Genomic DNA, 16,494 nt, shown 5'->3' with positions numbered 1-16,494 from the left:
GGAGGCTCTGTCTTTAGGCAAAAAGAGGGAGTGCACAGAAAGCTCCCCCTGTATTTGCTGGTTTTCAAGCACCCACAGCTCAAAATAATCAATAGAGTGAAGTGTGTCATGCAGCGGATTGACGGGGGTGTGTACTGCTGCTGGGATGTAAACTTCGCAAGAGCAGGGGATGCCAGACCCCATCCATCGTGGGGACAGACTCGGCCGGCAGAGGTGGGCTCCCTGGGGATGTGCAGACAGAATGCGAGAGAGACCCCCCCGAGCTGGGGCTGGAACAAAGCCCCTTAGCACCTGTGCTATGTGGGTGAGGGTTGCCCTCCTGGCCGGGGCTGCGCTTCTCACTGAGTGTAGACGGGGCGAGAGGCTGACATTCACAGTGTTCATACTGTAGCGTCAGTAAACTGATGTCCATTTGGCATTTGGGGTGTTGGCTTCATTTAAGAGAACTTGGCCTGTTACAGTAACAGCCTGATAATCCAGTTGCAAGTGCGACCTTGAATGATGGAACGAGTTAGTGATTTTATGCGGAAATCTTGCTGTGCTTAGAGTTGATAGTCGAGACCCCTAAATTCATCACGTTCATATGTTTACGTTAGCAGATTTCTAAAAATGAACTTCTACTCAGAAGGTTTTGTTAAAGGCAGACAACTGAAACCTGAAAGCACAAATGTGAATACATTCATTTTGAAAATGCAATTAAAACGTTGAAAGCTGTTAACTTAGTGCATTAATCATAGGCCCCTTAAAGGAAGTGATTCAGATGGGCCTGTTATATAGAGAATAAAGTTTATAAGTCCAACTTAAAAGCTTCAGGTATCACGGGACTTTTGAATTGATAATGTTAATATGTTAATTAATGTTAACATATTATAATGTTAACATAACATAATGTTAATATGTTAATGTTAACTGAACAAATTGCATTTGATTTAATTTAAAAAGACAGAAGCACACCGAGTAATCTTCTCTGTGCCAGAAAGGAAACAAAAGTTAGCGATGAAGCCCCACGGAGGAGAGAGCGCCCCACACGGCAAGCTCAGGCACTGCTCAGCTGCGGTGCCTCTGAGGGCATCTCCTGTTAGAGACGGGACACTGAGACGCAGAGAAGGAAGGATGCTGTCTGGGGACAACACAGCCTGCCAGTGGTGAGGCAGGATTAGAACTCTCTCCCCAGAGGTCCTGGGATGCTATGTCCTGCCCCCACCCCCTCCCATCCTCCTTCCCCGTCCTGACTCCCCAGCACCTGCCTGCCGGTGCACGTCTCCGCCCCCCACAGTGAAGGGTTTAGGAACCTGTGCTCAGGTTACTGGTCCAGGGCACCTTTTCCTGCTCAACCCTCATCTTTAATGGCCCCCGCACAGGAATTAGACATTCCCAGCATCCGTGCAAGGCTCCCTGCTGGAGCTGAAAGGCTGCTCCCACGGCAAGTGAAGGATTAATCCAGGACGATCCGAAATGAAAGTCTGGTCATTGGCTGCCTTGCACCTGGGCTATTCCTGCTCCAGAATTTCCGAACTCGGATACCGCTGGTGCCCCATGAGCATCCCCTGGGCCAGCGCACAGGGATTCGGTTTCCCGTTCAACTGGCCTCACCAGCAAGAGAGAAAGGGATGTTTAGTGAACACCTGCTATGTGCCCCGTGCTCCTCTGGGCCCCGTGACACAGGGGGAAACAGAGCAGACGGCCCCTGCACGCTTGGAGGGGACTGTGTGCTACTGAGGGGAGACAGAAAAGAATCAAAGAGACAAACAATTACATCATACGAATACAGTATGAACTGTGATGTAATTTGAAAGCAACGTGCGCTCCAAGGAAATACATGCAGGGCATCTCGTTAGGGGTTAATCAGACTGAAGCATAAAACCTGAAATCTCTGTGACCTCGCATACAGTGGTCCTAACAGCCCAACGAGTCGGGGGTGACTTCAAGACCCACGTTCCTCCGGCACATGTCTGCCACCTTCCAAAGACGGCTGCTGTCCTGAGGGCCATCTTCATCCCAGCCAGCAGGGTGGGAAAGAACATGGAGCGCCCCACGGGGGCAACATCGGGCCTGGGGGGGCACCTCCCTCCCACCTTCCTTCCTTCCGCTGGCTCTGGACCACGGCCCCATCTGGCCACCAGCGTCCTGGGGAAGCAGCCTGGTCGTGTGACCAGGGGGTCTCTTCCGGCGGGTGCTGCCAAGCACACAGGACAATGGACTGAGACTCCGGAGGGTGCATTTTTCAAGGTCACTGTTTGCTTAGTGTGTGTTTTTCATTCATCAGCTTCCGCCCTGCCGTCCCTGTGCGGTGCGTTTCCCGCCAGCAGTGCATCGCGGATTGGATTCTCATCTGCGCTCACGTGATTGACACAGCGTGATCGCTGACGTCCCTGTGTTGGGTGTACCCATGTCCTCTTCCATTTACATCCCGTCGTTTTTCCCTTGTGCTTTGCTTCCTTTGTGTTGGTCGAGCATTTTTAGTATTTCATTCCATATCTGCCTTGAATTCGGGGTTCTTCCTCTGTGTTACACTGAGCGGTTGCCCAGGAAATACATTATAAACGAATGCCGTCCCCCTCAAGGGGCTTCACCCATCACGTACCAACCCTTCCACAATCCTTTTTACTACTGTTGTTGTAGAATTTGTTTCTACCTATAGTTTAACCACACAGTGCGTTTTCATTATTTTGGTCTTAAAAATTCAAAAGTCTTTTAACAACATTTTTAACTGAAAAAGAGAGTACTTTGCACCTATCCTCGTACTGACTTTCTGTCACCCTTTGCCTCTTCCTAAGAATTTGCTTTTTCAACTGGGATCCTCTCCCATCAGCCTGAAGAACTTGCTTCCTCGTTCCTGGTTACGTAAATCTGCTTGCAACAAATAACCTTTATTTTTTAAAAAATATTTTTTTGAAGTACAGTTGATTTACAATGTTGTATTAGTTTCTGGTGTACAGCAAAGTGATTCAGTTATGCGTAAATATTTTTTTTCTTATTCTTTTCCATTATAGGTTATTATAAGACATTGAATATAGTTCCCTGTGCTATACAGTGGGACCCTGTTGTTCATCTATTTTATATATAATAGTTTGTATCTGCTAATCCCAAACTCCTAATTTATCCCTCTCCCCGCTTCCCCTTTGGTAACCATAAGTTTGTTTTCTGTGTCTGTGAGTCTGTTTCTCTTTTGTAAATAAGTTCATTTGTATCATTTTTTTAGCTTCCACATATAAGTGATATCATGGTATTTGTTTTTCTCTGTCTGACTTACTTCACTTAGTATGATAATCTCTAGGTCCATCCACATTGCTGCAAATGGCATTATTTCATTCTTTTTTATGGCTGAGTAGTATTCCGTTGTATATACGTACCACATCTTCTTTATCCATTCATCTATCGATGGGCAGTTAGGTTGCTTCCATGTCTTGGCTATTGTAAATAGTGCTGCTATGAACATTGGGGTGCATGTATCTTTTCAAATTAGAGTTTTCTATAGATATATGCCCAAGAGTGGGATTGTTGGATCATATGGTAACTCTATTTTTAGTTTTTTGAGGAACCTCCATAGTGTTTTCCATAGTGGCTGCACTAATTTACATCCCCACCAACAGTGTAGGAGGGTTCCCTTCACTCCACACCCTCTCCAGCATTTATTGTTTGTAGAGTTTTTGATGATGGCCATTCTGACCAGTGTGAGGTGACACCTCATTGTAGTTTTGATTTGCATTTCTCTAATGATTAGTGATGCTGAGCATCCTTTCATGTGCCTATTGGCCATCTGTATGTCTTCTTGATCCAGTGAATTTTTTATTTCATATATTGCAATTTTTAGTTCTAATATTTACAATTGGTTCATTTTTTAGCTTTCTTTTCTCTCTTGAAACCCCCATTTCTTTACTCATTATATCCATCTTTTCTCGTATATTATTGAATATATTTATCCTACTTATTTTGAAGTCCTTTTCTGTAAATTCCAACATTTGAGGCACCCATTCATTTGTTTCCATTGACTTTTCCCCTCTTGATTATGGGTCATGTTTTCCTTCTTTTGTGTGTCTAGTGAATCTTGATTCTGTGCCAGACATTGTGGATACTGTGTTACAGAGACTCTGAATTCTGAGCTCCTCTCTCAGAAGAGAGATGAACTTGGTGCTGGCAGGCAGGTGGGTGGGATCACTTTGAGCCTGGGGGTCTTGGCTCTAGGCTTGTTATAATGGCTCTATTTTGTCCTTAATCCCAGGGCAGAAACTTCAGCCCTGGGATACTGTCCTTCTACTTAAGGGTTGGGCTCCCTGGGGGAAAGCCTGAGGTGTTTATCAAATCCATCCAAAATGATGGGACTTGAGCTCAAACTATACCCCGACACTGGGCAGTGCTGAAATCTCCACTCAGCTGTGTTGGCCTCCCGGCCAGTTCCCCCAGTGCACCATGGGCATCTCACCTCACACATGTTCAGATCAGCCATCAGCCAAGGACAGGAGAGGGTCTGTAGCAGATTTAGGGGCTTTCCTGACGTGGCTTCCTCTTTCTTAGGATTTCCAGCCCACTCCTCACCTGGTAGCCTGGATCTCTTACCCAAGTCCCCCGCCCAATGAGACAGCCTCCTCTGCTTGAATGATGCTACCCCTGCATCCCATGGACCGGGAGGGCCCTCAGGAGAAGGTCAGAGTAACTGTCGATCTTACCCCACATCCAGTTTCTATCTGCTTTTAGTCCCTCTCCATTGCCCTCTACTAGTTATATTTTCATAGATACTCTAGACTTTATTGTTTAATTGGCAGGAGGGTTAATTCAATGTATGCCATCTTCCAGTGATTGGACCCTAGAAGTCTGGAGGGTAAGTTGTTTTAAGCTCTGAGTTCCACAAAGCCTCTCGGAAGAGGTGGCATTTGAGCAGGGAACTGAGACGCATGGGTCGGATATGCAATGTTTCAGGTGAGAGTCTTACAGCAAGAGGAAGAGATCTTGGTGGATTTGTGAAAAAGCAAGAAGGCTGGGGTGTCCGAGACAGTAAAGACGAGATGACTGGTAGGAGATGGCGCAGTGAGACCGACATCACCCCTGCCGCAAGCAGGACATTGGTGCAGGGCACGGGCATCCCCTCCTTCAGTCACGCTCTTTCCTCCCCACTGCACTGCTGAAGGACCTTCAATCAGGCCTCCCTCCACACTGAAATATCAGGTCCACATCTCTTCCACTCAGCCCTGATCACGTCCATTTCCTACTCCCCAAACCTTTCCCTGGACGTCCGTCCTTGACTCCAGGACAGACTGTCCGCCCCAGAAAGCGTTCAGAGCCCCCATCACATCTGGGCCAGGCCCGTATCCTTGTCATCTTCGTTATCCTTTTGTCCCCTGGCCAGCCTGGGGATGCTCTCTTCACGACACATGGCACATGTGTCCCTGTCCCATGACTCTTCTCACGGTGACCGCTCAGCTGCAGTGCCCCTTCCTCCCTCCCTCACCTGTAAACCTCTTCTCACTGGGTCATTTCATTCTCTTCCGCCTGAGCCCCATTCATGTCATCCCAGAGGGAATGTGAGGTCAACCCGGGTGGAACAAACACCATGGGCGGCCCTGATGCTCCCCATCCGTGGTCATGTCCACTGGGGTCTCAGGCAGGAGAGAAATACACCCTCGTCCTCTGACAAGCGGTTAAAGAGGTGAAATCGACCCCACACTTATCACCTCCGCCCGTCAGAAGCATCCTGCATCCTTTCCTTTCCTCCTTAAACTCTGTCTTTCTGCACCAAATTCCACTCTGAATCAGGCTGTCAAACTGATTTCTATCGAAGGATCACTGATGAGAAGAAACACCGCTCAAGTCTTTGAGAGACTTGCATTTTAAAGAGATGCACTTTATACAAAACGAACAAATTTCTTTACAGTGTTTTTTTTTTGTTGTTGTTCTGTACGCGGGCCTCTCACTGCTGTGGCCTCTCCCGTTGCGGAGCACAGGCTCCGGACGCGCAGGCTCAGCGGCCATGGCTCACGGACCCAGCCGCTCCGCGGCATGTGGGATCTTCCCGGACCGGGGCACGAACCCGCGTCCCCTGCATCGGCAGGCGGACTCTCAACCACTGCGCCACCAGGGCAGCCCCACAGTGGAATTTTAGAATCAGGGGAGCCGGGGCTGGAGGGGATCTGGGTATGTGCTCGAGCCTTTGCAAAATCCAGCATGCAGGAGGTACCTGCCTTTTCTGTGGCCAGACTGGCTTGGGGTCAAGACCGGAAGAGCTGCCGATGATACTAGTGCTTGTGTGTTTCCAAGCAGCAGCAGGATACCTGGGAAATTTTGGGAACTACAAGTTCCAAGCACCAACCAGAGCTGCTGAATCACCAGGGGAGGGACGGCCCAGGAACCTATGTTTTAACAAACCTTCCAGGTGACCTAGATGCGGGCTTCTGCCAGCACTTTCCAGCACCTTCCAGGCCCTGAGCTCTGAGTACACAGGATTTCTGTGCGCATGAGGAAGCACCACCTCCCTCCCATGACAAACCTCTCTTCATTCTGAAGCTCTCGTATTGCCCGGTCCCAGAAGCCCCATGCATGGAGCCCTGGATTGACACGGTCTGTGCCACCGGGAGCCTGGCTATGGAGCCCGGACGGACAGTCCACTCCACTCCCAGCCAACTGTCACCAGAAGCAAAGCCTGGGCCAAGCTGAACTCTCGCTGATAATATTACCAGCCTCTGCCTCTAAAGAGTGTGCAGCCCGGGGTGATCCCAGCTCACTCACTGTACAGCCTTTGTGACGTGCCAGCCTCCACACTGAGCGATTCCAAGCCCATCGTGGGGGCCGGTGAGTAAGACTGCAGGACCTGACCCAGAGCCCCAGGCTGGGTGGGGGGAGACCCGCCTGGGGGAGCACGTGGTGGGATTCACGTGTTGCCCATGCAGAGACGAAGCGGCAGGATTCAGAGAAGCCTGAGCCCCAGGGCTCTAGGGGTGGAGTGGATGTGGTGGGGGTGAGCTGGGATGTTTGCCAGCCGCCCCAGCTGGCTCCGTGTACACTCCTCCAGGCCCAGGAAGCCCCTCGGAGGGAGGGTCCCAGCCCAGGCGGGGGCTTCCCCTGAACTGAGCTGGGACAGGCAGGATCACGGGAGTCAGATCCAACCCATCGTCCCGACCTGGCCCGAATCCTCTTCCCCATGAAGTCTCCTGAGGATGGGTGTTCGTGGGGACCCCACCCTTCTCCAGGCCTGGCCCTCTTTCCTCAGCTTGCTGGTGCCTTTCAGGCAGCGCAGCTCACGAGACGAGCAGTGAGCACCTGAGAGCCCCGTTTCCATGTGCACGTGGACCTCCGCCTGCATGGGGGCACCTGAAGTCAGGGCCTGCGTCTCCTCCGCAGTCACAGCCCTGTGGCCTTTGCTGTGGGCCAAGGTGGCGGCTGGATCAAGGTGGACTGGCGGTATGCGCCCCAAGCCCCCCACACAGGCTGCTTTGGCTCCAGTGGTGGAAATGGGGTTCCTTCTGCCAAGCCATGGACCCTGCCTCTCTTCACTTTTCTCCCTCATCTTCCGGAATGTCAGTTGCAGAGGATCAGCTCCAGCATCCAGCCTTCCAGTGCAAAGGGCCCTCTCTATCGACAAGCATTCCAACCGTCTTTTGGCAGACAGACAGACAGACAGACATCCCAGAGGTATGCACAAGGAATCCCAAAGGAATCTTCTGCACATCTCCAAATTCTACCCACTGTCCGAGGCTCGGTCACACCTCCTGCTCACGCCAGCCCGCTCTCAGCAGACCCACCCCTCAGCCTGTGGATCTGATCACCGCTGGATGTTTCTCCGGAGTGGCGGCCGGGAGTCTGGTGTCTTCAGATGCACTTAGGCTCATGGGAAGCAGGATGTTCTTCTCTTCCCTCTATCTGCTCCCTTGCCAGCCCAGGGCTGCAGGCCCCGCAGGTGCTGGACACTTAGAGATTGGTCAGTGGTAAACGTCAGAGGCGTGACGCCCTGTAACCTGAGGTCACCGGGCTTACACACAGGGCGCGCACAGGTGGGGTGGGTGCTGGGGATACAGAGCTATCACACGGCAGGGACGCTGAGGCCCCGGGACAAAGCGCTTCTCGTGCATGGTCACATTTGACTCCACAGCCTGGCGCAGCATTTCACAGGTGAGGGAACCAGGCAGCTGGACACCTCACTTCTGACCTGTCCCCGTGCATCACGGTTTGAAAGATGCCTGAGGCCTCAACGTCGATGAGGAGCACGCCCAGGACGTGCACACACATCTCATGGGATCTTTCCCCGGTTGGGTCTCCAGATGAGACCTTAGTCATATGGTACCTTGCTTGGAGATCTGTTAGAAACCCTGACGTGGGGACCAGACAGCTATGTCCAGGTCCCTGACCCACAGAAATGTCAGACGATGCCTGTGTTTTATTTTCAGCTACGTTTGGGGGTAATTTGTTATGTGGCAATAAACGATACAAATGCTGAAAGTGGTGTCCCTAGTCCGCCTCCCACAATTAGAGTCTTTTAGATCGTCCTAACCATTGAGGTTTCTAGTTTTAAAATGAACTGGAGAAAGTCCCAAGTGAAGCAAAATTCTTGCACCATCAAACACGTCAGCTCCCAACAGAGGCCTGGGAATTGGACTTCTCCCAAATCTACGTGATCTCCACTTGTCAATTTGGAAAAATAAAAATAAAAAAAGCAAGCAGGATGTTTTGTGCATGTAGCTTTTGTTGACGTCTTGACTCCTGGGGGATTACTGGGAAGTGGTTATCTTCCTGGCTGAGGCACCAGCTGAGTCCTGCCTTCCCTTCTCCCTGGACCACTTCTCAGAGGAAATCCAGGCGGACGTGCACCACTTCCACATGGGCACGCCTTCCTCCTGCATCATCCCCAGGTGCTGGGTAGGCCTTGCACCCTGAGTCCTGACACAGCATCATCAGGCTCTGTTTCCCCTTGTTCTGTGTTTCCAGGTTACTGTGTTTTCAAGTCAGTATGTCCACACTGTATCCATCTGAGGTCCTTGTCACCCCTCTTTTGGGTACCAGTACCTGGCACAGAGCAGGCACTCAATAAAGCGGCATTGAATGAATGAATGATGTCTGGTAGCAGAACTTTTGGGGGTGGGAGGGGTAGGTCGGGGCAAGGAAGGCAGGTGGGCTGCACGCTTTCTGCAGGAGTCCTTCCCCGAGGGAAAGCACCGAGAGCTGAGGCTGCCCCTCCCCCCTCCCGCCTTTCCTCTAAGAAGAGGTAGGCACTCTAGGCAAGGGGTAAGGAGCCGGTTCTCCCAGACTGATCAGCCGTCAGCCTATCCAGGACCCAGAAGTCAGCAGGATCCCAGCCCTCCTAGGCCCCAGCCAGGCAGGTTGGCTGAGACAGACATCTCCACACCCAGCTACCATCCAAATGGAGGCGCTGCCCGAGGCAGGCTCAGCTCTCGGAGGCCAAGAGCCTGGGCAGATACGAAAGGACTTGTGCCCCAAGATCCGGAACCCAGGAGCCCCAGCTCTGCAGCAGCAGAAGCCTCTTAGCAAAGCGCCCGCCCCATGCCAGATAGGTGTGCACACACTCTCCTCCCTCCCTCCATCCCTTCCTGCCACTCCAAGGGCACCCTAGGACATGGGGCAGCAGTGCTAAGATAAGGGGCACTGAGGGCATCTTTTCCAACATGGGAAGCCTGGATTAATTCCAGCTCCAAACGGTGAACGATGGCCTGCTTGCTCCTTTGTGGGGACAGGTGTTTCCCCTCATCCAGCAAGAACTAACGCAGCCCCGTGGGAACGCTAAAGACCAATGGCCAGCCGTTACCTAGCTCCTGCAGGGGTTCGAGGCACTATCTCTCCAGGGCGCCTGAGACAGATGCTGTGAGCTGCAGATACTCAGCCGCTCTGAAGCCAAGACCCAGGTTGGCAGCCTCGTTTCCACCGATCTCACCTCTCCCAAGACGGGGAGCAGAGTCCCGGTGTGAGGGCTCCATTCACGTCTCCAGAAGACCCAGCCCAGCTGCGGGTGGCTGCAGGGGCTTGATGAGCTCCTGCGGACCAGTTGCTGGGGCGTGATGGACGGTGCAGGGGCGGGGGGCGGGCCCTGGGGCTGGGAGAGCGGTACCCAAGTGAGTCTAGCTTCACTGCTCCCATCCCCGGGGATGCGCAAGGTGGGATTGCTCGCTGGTTTCTAGGCTCCAGCCATCCCAGCACCTGCAGGCTCTCCTCCTCTGGCCCAGCCTACGGGCAGGTGCCTTCACCTGCAAAGTCTCCAGGATGAGGAAGGAGGTGCAGAGAAATGGGGGCTCTGCAGGGCCTTGCCCCAGATGGGTCTCACTCAGGACGCTACGATCTTAAACGCTAAGCCTCCTCCCCCACCTCCCCGAGGCTCAGTGCTCACCTTTGAGCACCCGCCTCCAGAGAGGGGAGGCCACCCCTGGTCTTCCCCAGGCCCCGTCACCCAGCCCCGCGGGGCACCTGTGGGCCAGCGCGACCCCTGGAGGCCTGCGGGTCACTCTAAGTCTCGGTCATGGACTCCTCAGGCCAGGCTGGCGGCTCTCCCTGCAGGACACCTCTCAACCAGGTCATCAGCTTCCGGCCCGTTGGATTTCACTGGTCTCCAAGGACCGGCGCGCAGGCCCACAGCTCCCACAACCCCCGCCTGCCCCACTCCCTGTGTTGACGTCAGTGCAGCAGCTTCCGACCTGTCCGGCTCTGACGGGAGCGCCACACCGTTTCCTGAGTCATTCATTAGGCGCCGCTGCAACCCAGGCCGAGGTTTCAAACAAGTGTGCTGCTCAGACCTGTGAGGAACGAGCTTTCATTGGCGTTTGTCCCACAGAGTGTTTCTCAGTTTCATCTTTAACCGTCGATGCTGAGAAACGGTTGCCTCTTCCAGTCCCGAAAACCCTCGAGTCTGCAGACTCTGTTTCCTCTCGTGCCAAGTGCAGCTGCGAGCAAGTGGCCTGCGTCACCGTCCTCGTTCCGACCTCTTCCCAGGTCACGCGCTACTGCTCGTGATCAGCCTGTGAGCTCGCCCAGGGAGCAAAGAGCGATCTGACCTCACTTTCTGCCCCTGGAGACAGGGAGCCTTCCATCTTCTGACAAGAGCCCCGCCTCCACTGTCTGGCAGGGGGACCCGCCGATTCGCACTGGTGTTTGTCAAAGCAATTACCCACTCCTGGTCTCACTTTCCCATCGGCTCCGTTTTGTGGATCTCAAACCCGAGCCAACCCTAGAATCACCTTCGGGCCTTGTCAAAACACAGACGACGGGGCCGCCCCCAACGTGTCTGAGTCAGCAGGTCGGCCGCAGGGCCCAGGAATCTGCATTCCTAACGAGGTGCTGATGCCCGTGCCGATGGTCCGTGGACCACGCTCTGAGAGCCACTGGGTCTAGGTTTTGCTGCAGTAACAACAATCCCTGACATCAGCGTTGGCTGAAAGCAACATGTTTCTCGCTCATGCTGTAAGCTCACGGAGGGTTGGCCAGGGACTCCCTCCGGGAACCCACTCACTGGGGACGCAGCCACTCTGGGAACGTGGCTGGTGACACGCAAGAGGGAGCCAGTATGTCAGACTGGAAGAGCCACTTGCTACTTCTGCTCAGGGTCATTGGCCAGGACGAGCCAGGGGGCCGGGTACTATCATCCCACTCTGTAGCTGGACAGCAGAGGGGGAGCCTGGGGACTTGCCAGCTCCGCAGGGCGAGAGTGAGGCCCGCACACTGTCGAGGTCGGGATGCCCCAGGATTGTGGAAACTCCCCCAGGAAGCCTGGAGGGCTGGTGCCTGACCACAACCCAAGGGCACCCCAAGGCACAGCTCTGTCTCCGGACGCCCGCTGCCACTTCCTCCGAGGAAGAGCTCCCTTGGCGCGTGGCTTGGGCAGTGGCTTCCTTCCACTTTCTGTGACCTTGGCCAGGATTTTGAGAGTTTCTCCTGTCCTGAGACTGGGGTCAAACACTGGTTTAATGCAGGGGAAGGCCCTGGTCACACTTAAGAAGACAGCCGATCACATCTGTTTACGGTGGAAACATTAATCTTGATTTATTGAAAAAGGATTACAATTATTCCTCTGTTACACAGGTTTAAAATACTTTAAAACACCCTTTCCTGGGCATTACAGTTAAAACGTATGAACACGTCTACTGGATTTTTAGGAAATGTACAATGTGTCACTCAACATGCTAGTTTTAAAGGGCCTAATGTCCTAGAATCTTTACCACAAGTTTCCTTTGAACCGTTTTCTTTTGCTTTTCGCCAACATGTGTCCAATTATGTAGATGAGGGGGAAAAAATAAAATTACGCCAGAAGAATTTCTGCAAATATAAGAAGTAATTTTATTGCAATATACCATAGCTAAGTGGTCTGGGGAAAACGGGACACATTTTGACTTCAGTACAAATTACAACAGCTCTGAAGGGTCCAATGGAGGAAAAGATCGACAGAATAAAAGGAGAACTCGGGCAGGATGAGAAATCAAAGTGGAATCACATGACCTAGACAAAACCCACAGGGCGCCCTAGGGCGATGCTCCGACATGGCTTTTCTTTTGACGAGATGAAGGAGAGGGTCGCTGGCAGACGCTGGCATCCTGGGTTCGGAAGAATCTCGAAGCCAGGCTTTTCTTTGGCAACAGCAAGACTCAGTTTCCAGAGGAATCCAGGAAATCCTCGTGGGCGGTGTGTTGTTATTCTTGGGTTGCTCCGCAGTGGTTTCCTCAGCCGGAACCACGGTCCAATGAGGCGGGGTGGGCGGAGAACAGCACCAGAGCTGGGACCTGTCACAGCTCCTCCCGAGGAGGCTGCAAGGGGCCCTGGGGCCTGTCTTGCTTCTCCCATTGTGGAAGGAAAGGGCATTGCACACGGGCAGCTTTTCACAGTAAAGGGATCGCCCTTCCTCGCTGGCCCTGCCAGCCCTCACCCTCGCTCAGGGAGAACCAGTATCAGATGAAGCCCGGCTGGCCCCGAGCGCCCGCGCGGCTGAGACCCGCACCCAGCGCGTTTGCGGATGGAAAAATCCACATCGCTTTCTTGGGGAAAAGGCACCGCTGGCAACCCCGGAGGGACTCCCAGAGTTCATTGCACATGTGTCTGTCTGCTGAGGCTGCAGCAAAGGCGGCCCAGCTGAGGCCACATGCTGCCGCTTCAATTCAGTTCTTGCAACAAACGCAGAAATTAGCACCACAAACGTTCGGCAACAGAATACAATCCGCCATCGTTACACCGTGGACCACGCGGTAAGCGACCATGTGGTGTGTGTGTGTGTGTGTGTGTGTGTGTGTGTGTGTGTGTGTTTTCAGATCACAGATGCACGGCCTAAGTTTGGTACCTGGCCTGGGGCGGCTTCACTGCAGTCTGGGAGGAGAACGGGGCCATGGGAGGGAAGGTGACCCGCATTTACCTTAATGTGCTTGGCAAAAACCCGGATGGTGGAGGCAATAACCAGGATGGAGAAAGATGGGAGAACGAGGCATGGCAGCTACCCCCAGTGTCACCTTCAAGGAGATCTTAACAGATAGCACCACGAAAGAGAAGTGTAAAAATAAGCACCAATTTTCATTTAATTATCATCTACAGAAAATGTGGTTTCCCTGCCCTGGACATCCTCCCATCAGGCTCTGCAGGAAGAAACATGGAAAAAGGAAGCAATTAAAATTAACTTAAGCCTGCATTTCCATCTAAGTGCATGTGGAGAAGGCAAAGTATAAAATCCTTTTTTTCTTTTTCTCCCTGTTAAAAAGTAAAACCCAGAGCTAATCAAAGACTTGTCTGAAAGGGGCACCGGCGCCTGCTTTGTAAATGGTGGGGTGAATTCTTGCTGCCCTTGGCAAACTTCTAATTTCTCACACGTCCTTGAGCGGGCGGGGGTGTGGACCGCATCCCACGATGGACACCCCACCTGTTTTCTCAATTCTCCCGGTGGGACCAAAGCGGGGTTTACAGGCATGATTGAAAGTCAGGGACACTGTACATTTATGACAATACAATACAAATATTTACTTAAAACTCACAAAAACAAAAGCACCTTTAATCCATCGGAAAGGCACATGCAGGATGACATTGGGCCTGTGAATGGATCTTGTTAAAAACAGAGGCTCTGGAGGGTGAGGCGACCTTTACAAGGCTTGCCTCGGAACAATTTTTGAAGGTCGGGGGAAGTACACATCTTCAAGTTGAATTTTTTCCAAAAAAACAAAACATGATCTCCAAATACTGCAGCCACACCCGGGCCCCTGTGGACTCTCAGTGAACGAGATCCACGGGCTCGGGGGCGAGACGCGTGGGCCCCGTTCCCTTCCCTGGGGAGTGTGGTGTAGACGGAACGGAACTGGAGCAAAGCAGCGGCTGCGGGGCATCTAGGTCATGTGATTCGTCTCCGGGGCCGGGACTCCGGCTCTTTCCCTTTGCTCTCTCTGGGTGTGGAGTGGGCCCGGCGCGGTGGGGAGGGACGAGGGGCCTTCACCGTCCAGGACACCCGCGGGCGGTGCGCTGAGGTCACGAGGTTGCTCTTGGGGCCAGGCTCGCGCGGCTCCTAGCCCACGAAGCAAGCCGGCCCCACTTCAAAGCCGAATTTCTGTGACGCGTCACCAAAGTCGTTGAACATGATGTCCACGATGGGCACTTGCTCCACCTTGGGAGTGTTGATTTCCAGAACTGTCTTCTGATACCCTTTCTTTGTCTGGGGAAGGGGAGGGAGGGGGATGCGGGTCAGCGGGGGCTCCGAGATGAACCAGCCATCCACGCCCGCCACGGCTCCGAAAACCCACCCTCAGCAGGGCGAGCCGTGGGGAGCAGGCGGCGCACCCCAAGACGTCCGCCTCACCCCCCGTCCGGGAGGGGCACAGAAGCGCGTGTAAGGAGGCCGTGCAAGGGTCCGCAGCCCATTTGGACCCGTGTCCCCTCCCCGCCAGGTGGCACATCCACACCAGGGACTCCTTGTTCGAAGATGAGGAAGTCTGAGAATCCCAAGACCGCGACAGCGGATCGCAGGCCCTCCCTGGGGCCATCAGCGGGCTGGACCGCGCTCGGAAGTGAGAGGGATCCGCGTTCACAAGTTCGAGGACAGGGGCCTTACCCGCCCTCAGAGGAGTACTGGGTAAACTGAGGTATGGAGGGACCGGGCGAGCTTGGGGGAGGAGCATCTACTGGGATGAATCAGGCCCTCCCTTGCTCCGACCACCTGTTCCATCCCTGTGAGCATCTGAGTTCACGCTCAGCACCACCCTGGGGGACGTGAGCCCCACGTTTCCGATTAGGAGAGTGAGCCCCAGGAAAGGGACAGAACTGCTCCAGGAGTGGTGTCACCCCTCTGCCGCCCTCCACATCTCCCAGAATACAGGGGGTGAAGGTGCAGGTCCACCCTGGTCAGACAGCACCTACAGCCAACCCTGAGCATTAGGACACTTGTCAGGGAGGCACTGACCCCGTCCCCCATCAATTCCCCCAAGACGAGGGTCCCGGATCCTCGTAGACACGGTCTGCCCACCTGTCTGGGACCAGCAGCCTTCTCCACCTCGCACTGGACCAGGCACATCCTCAGCTGGATCTGGCCCCGGGGAGGCCCTCCCTCCCGTCTTTTCCCCAGCGAGGCATGTCCTGCTGAGGGAGAAGGCAGTGCCTCCCGGGGCCTTGTTCCCCTCCCGTGGGACAGCGTGGGTCCCTCCCTCTGGGGGAGGCCGTGACCATCACCTGTGTGACCACATAAAGCCCCTGGAGCCCTGCATGACCCTGGGGAGGCGCTCAGTAAGTCCAGCTGCTATGAGGCGGCCTTCACTCTCCGGGCGGCAGCTTCCACGACGGCCCCAGCCCCATATCCCCCACGGATCCCTCCCCGGGGGAGCCCACTTGGTGAGGAACAGCCCCTCACGAGGGCACCTTCATGTGACAGCAGCTCAGCAACCTCACGGCACCATTAGGGACAGACTGTGTGTGGCCCCCAGATCCAGGTGGGCGAGCCTTACTGTGACGGAGCTGGGAGGCAGAGCCATTGGGAGCCAATTAGGTCAGAGTGGAGCCTCATGAATGGGACTCGTGCCCCTTTAAGAAACAGCCAGAAAGCTCTTAACCCCGCGTGAAGGCGGCTGTCTGTAACCCGGGGGAGGGCCCTCACCAGAGCCCGTCAGCCAGCGCCCAGCTCAGACATACAGCCTCCAGAACCGTGAGAAACCCCTGCTTGTTCTCGACAAGTCCCTGCTCTGCAGTGATTTGTGACGGCAGCTCAAGCAGTCGGGAGATGCTGGACCACAGCCATCCAGCTACGCTGCCCCCAGAGTCCTGGCCCTCGGAAACTGAGTCAAATGACAGATATTTGTTTTTTTAGGCGCTACCTTTGGGAGGTAATTTGTTACGAGCCATGGATAAGTAATACGCTCTCTGCGGCTCATTTTTCTCCACTGGAACTCCAGGAGGTGGAGAGGATGGAAGGAAGCCTCATGGGGGCAGGGCTCCCGGCCAGGCCTCCACGAAGGCGCCGAGCCTGGGAGAGACCTGCTCTGTGAGCTTCTAGACGTCGCCTCCTGAAGGGCCCCCCTGACCCCGCGAACCTGTCCTCCCCACAGCCCTGCCTTA

At 54.0% G+C, this 16,494-nt stretch overlaps 1 protein-coding gene across 3 annotated transcripts in view; it reads right to left on the bottom strand.

Annotated features, from left to right (window-relative positions):
- Positions 1-12,237: 12,237 nt before the first annotated feature.
- Positions 12,238-16,494, bottom strand: part of COL5A1 (collagen type V alpha 1 chain) — a 154,090-nt gene continuing 149,833 nt past the window's right edge. For all 3 annotated transcript variants that reach the window (XM_027104392.1, XM_027104393.1, XM_027104394.1), the window contains exon 66: positions 12,238-14,605. In XM_027104392.1, coding sequence (XP_026960193.1) covers positions 14,459-14,605 — 147 coding nt within the window. In that variant the 3' untranslated portion in view covers positions 12,238-14,458. The remainder of the gene's footprint in view (positions 14,606-16,494) is intronic.

The sequence above is a fragment of the Aethalodelphis obliquidens genome, unplaced genomic scaffold, assembly GCF_003676395.1.
Source record: "Aethalodelphis obliquidens isolate GAN/ISIS:26980383/991018 unplaced genomic scaffold, ASM367639v1 scaffold7, whole genome shotgun sequence".
In the NCBI taxonomy this organism is placed as follows: Eukaryota; Metazoa; Chordata; class Mammalia; order Artiodactyla; family Delphinidae; genus Aethalodelphis; species Aethalodelphis obliquidens.
Note: the sequence above shows the minus strand (reverse complement) of the source record. Positions and strands in the feature narration are given on the sequence as shown.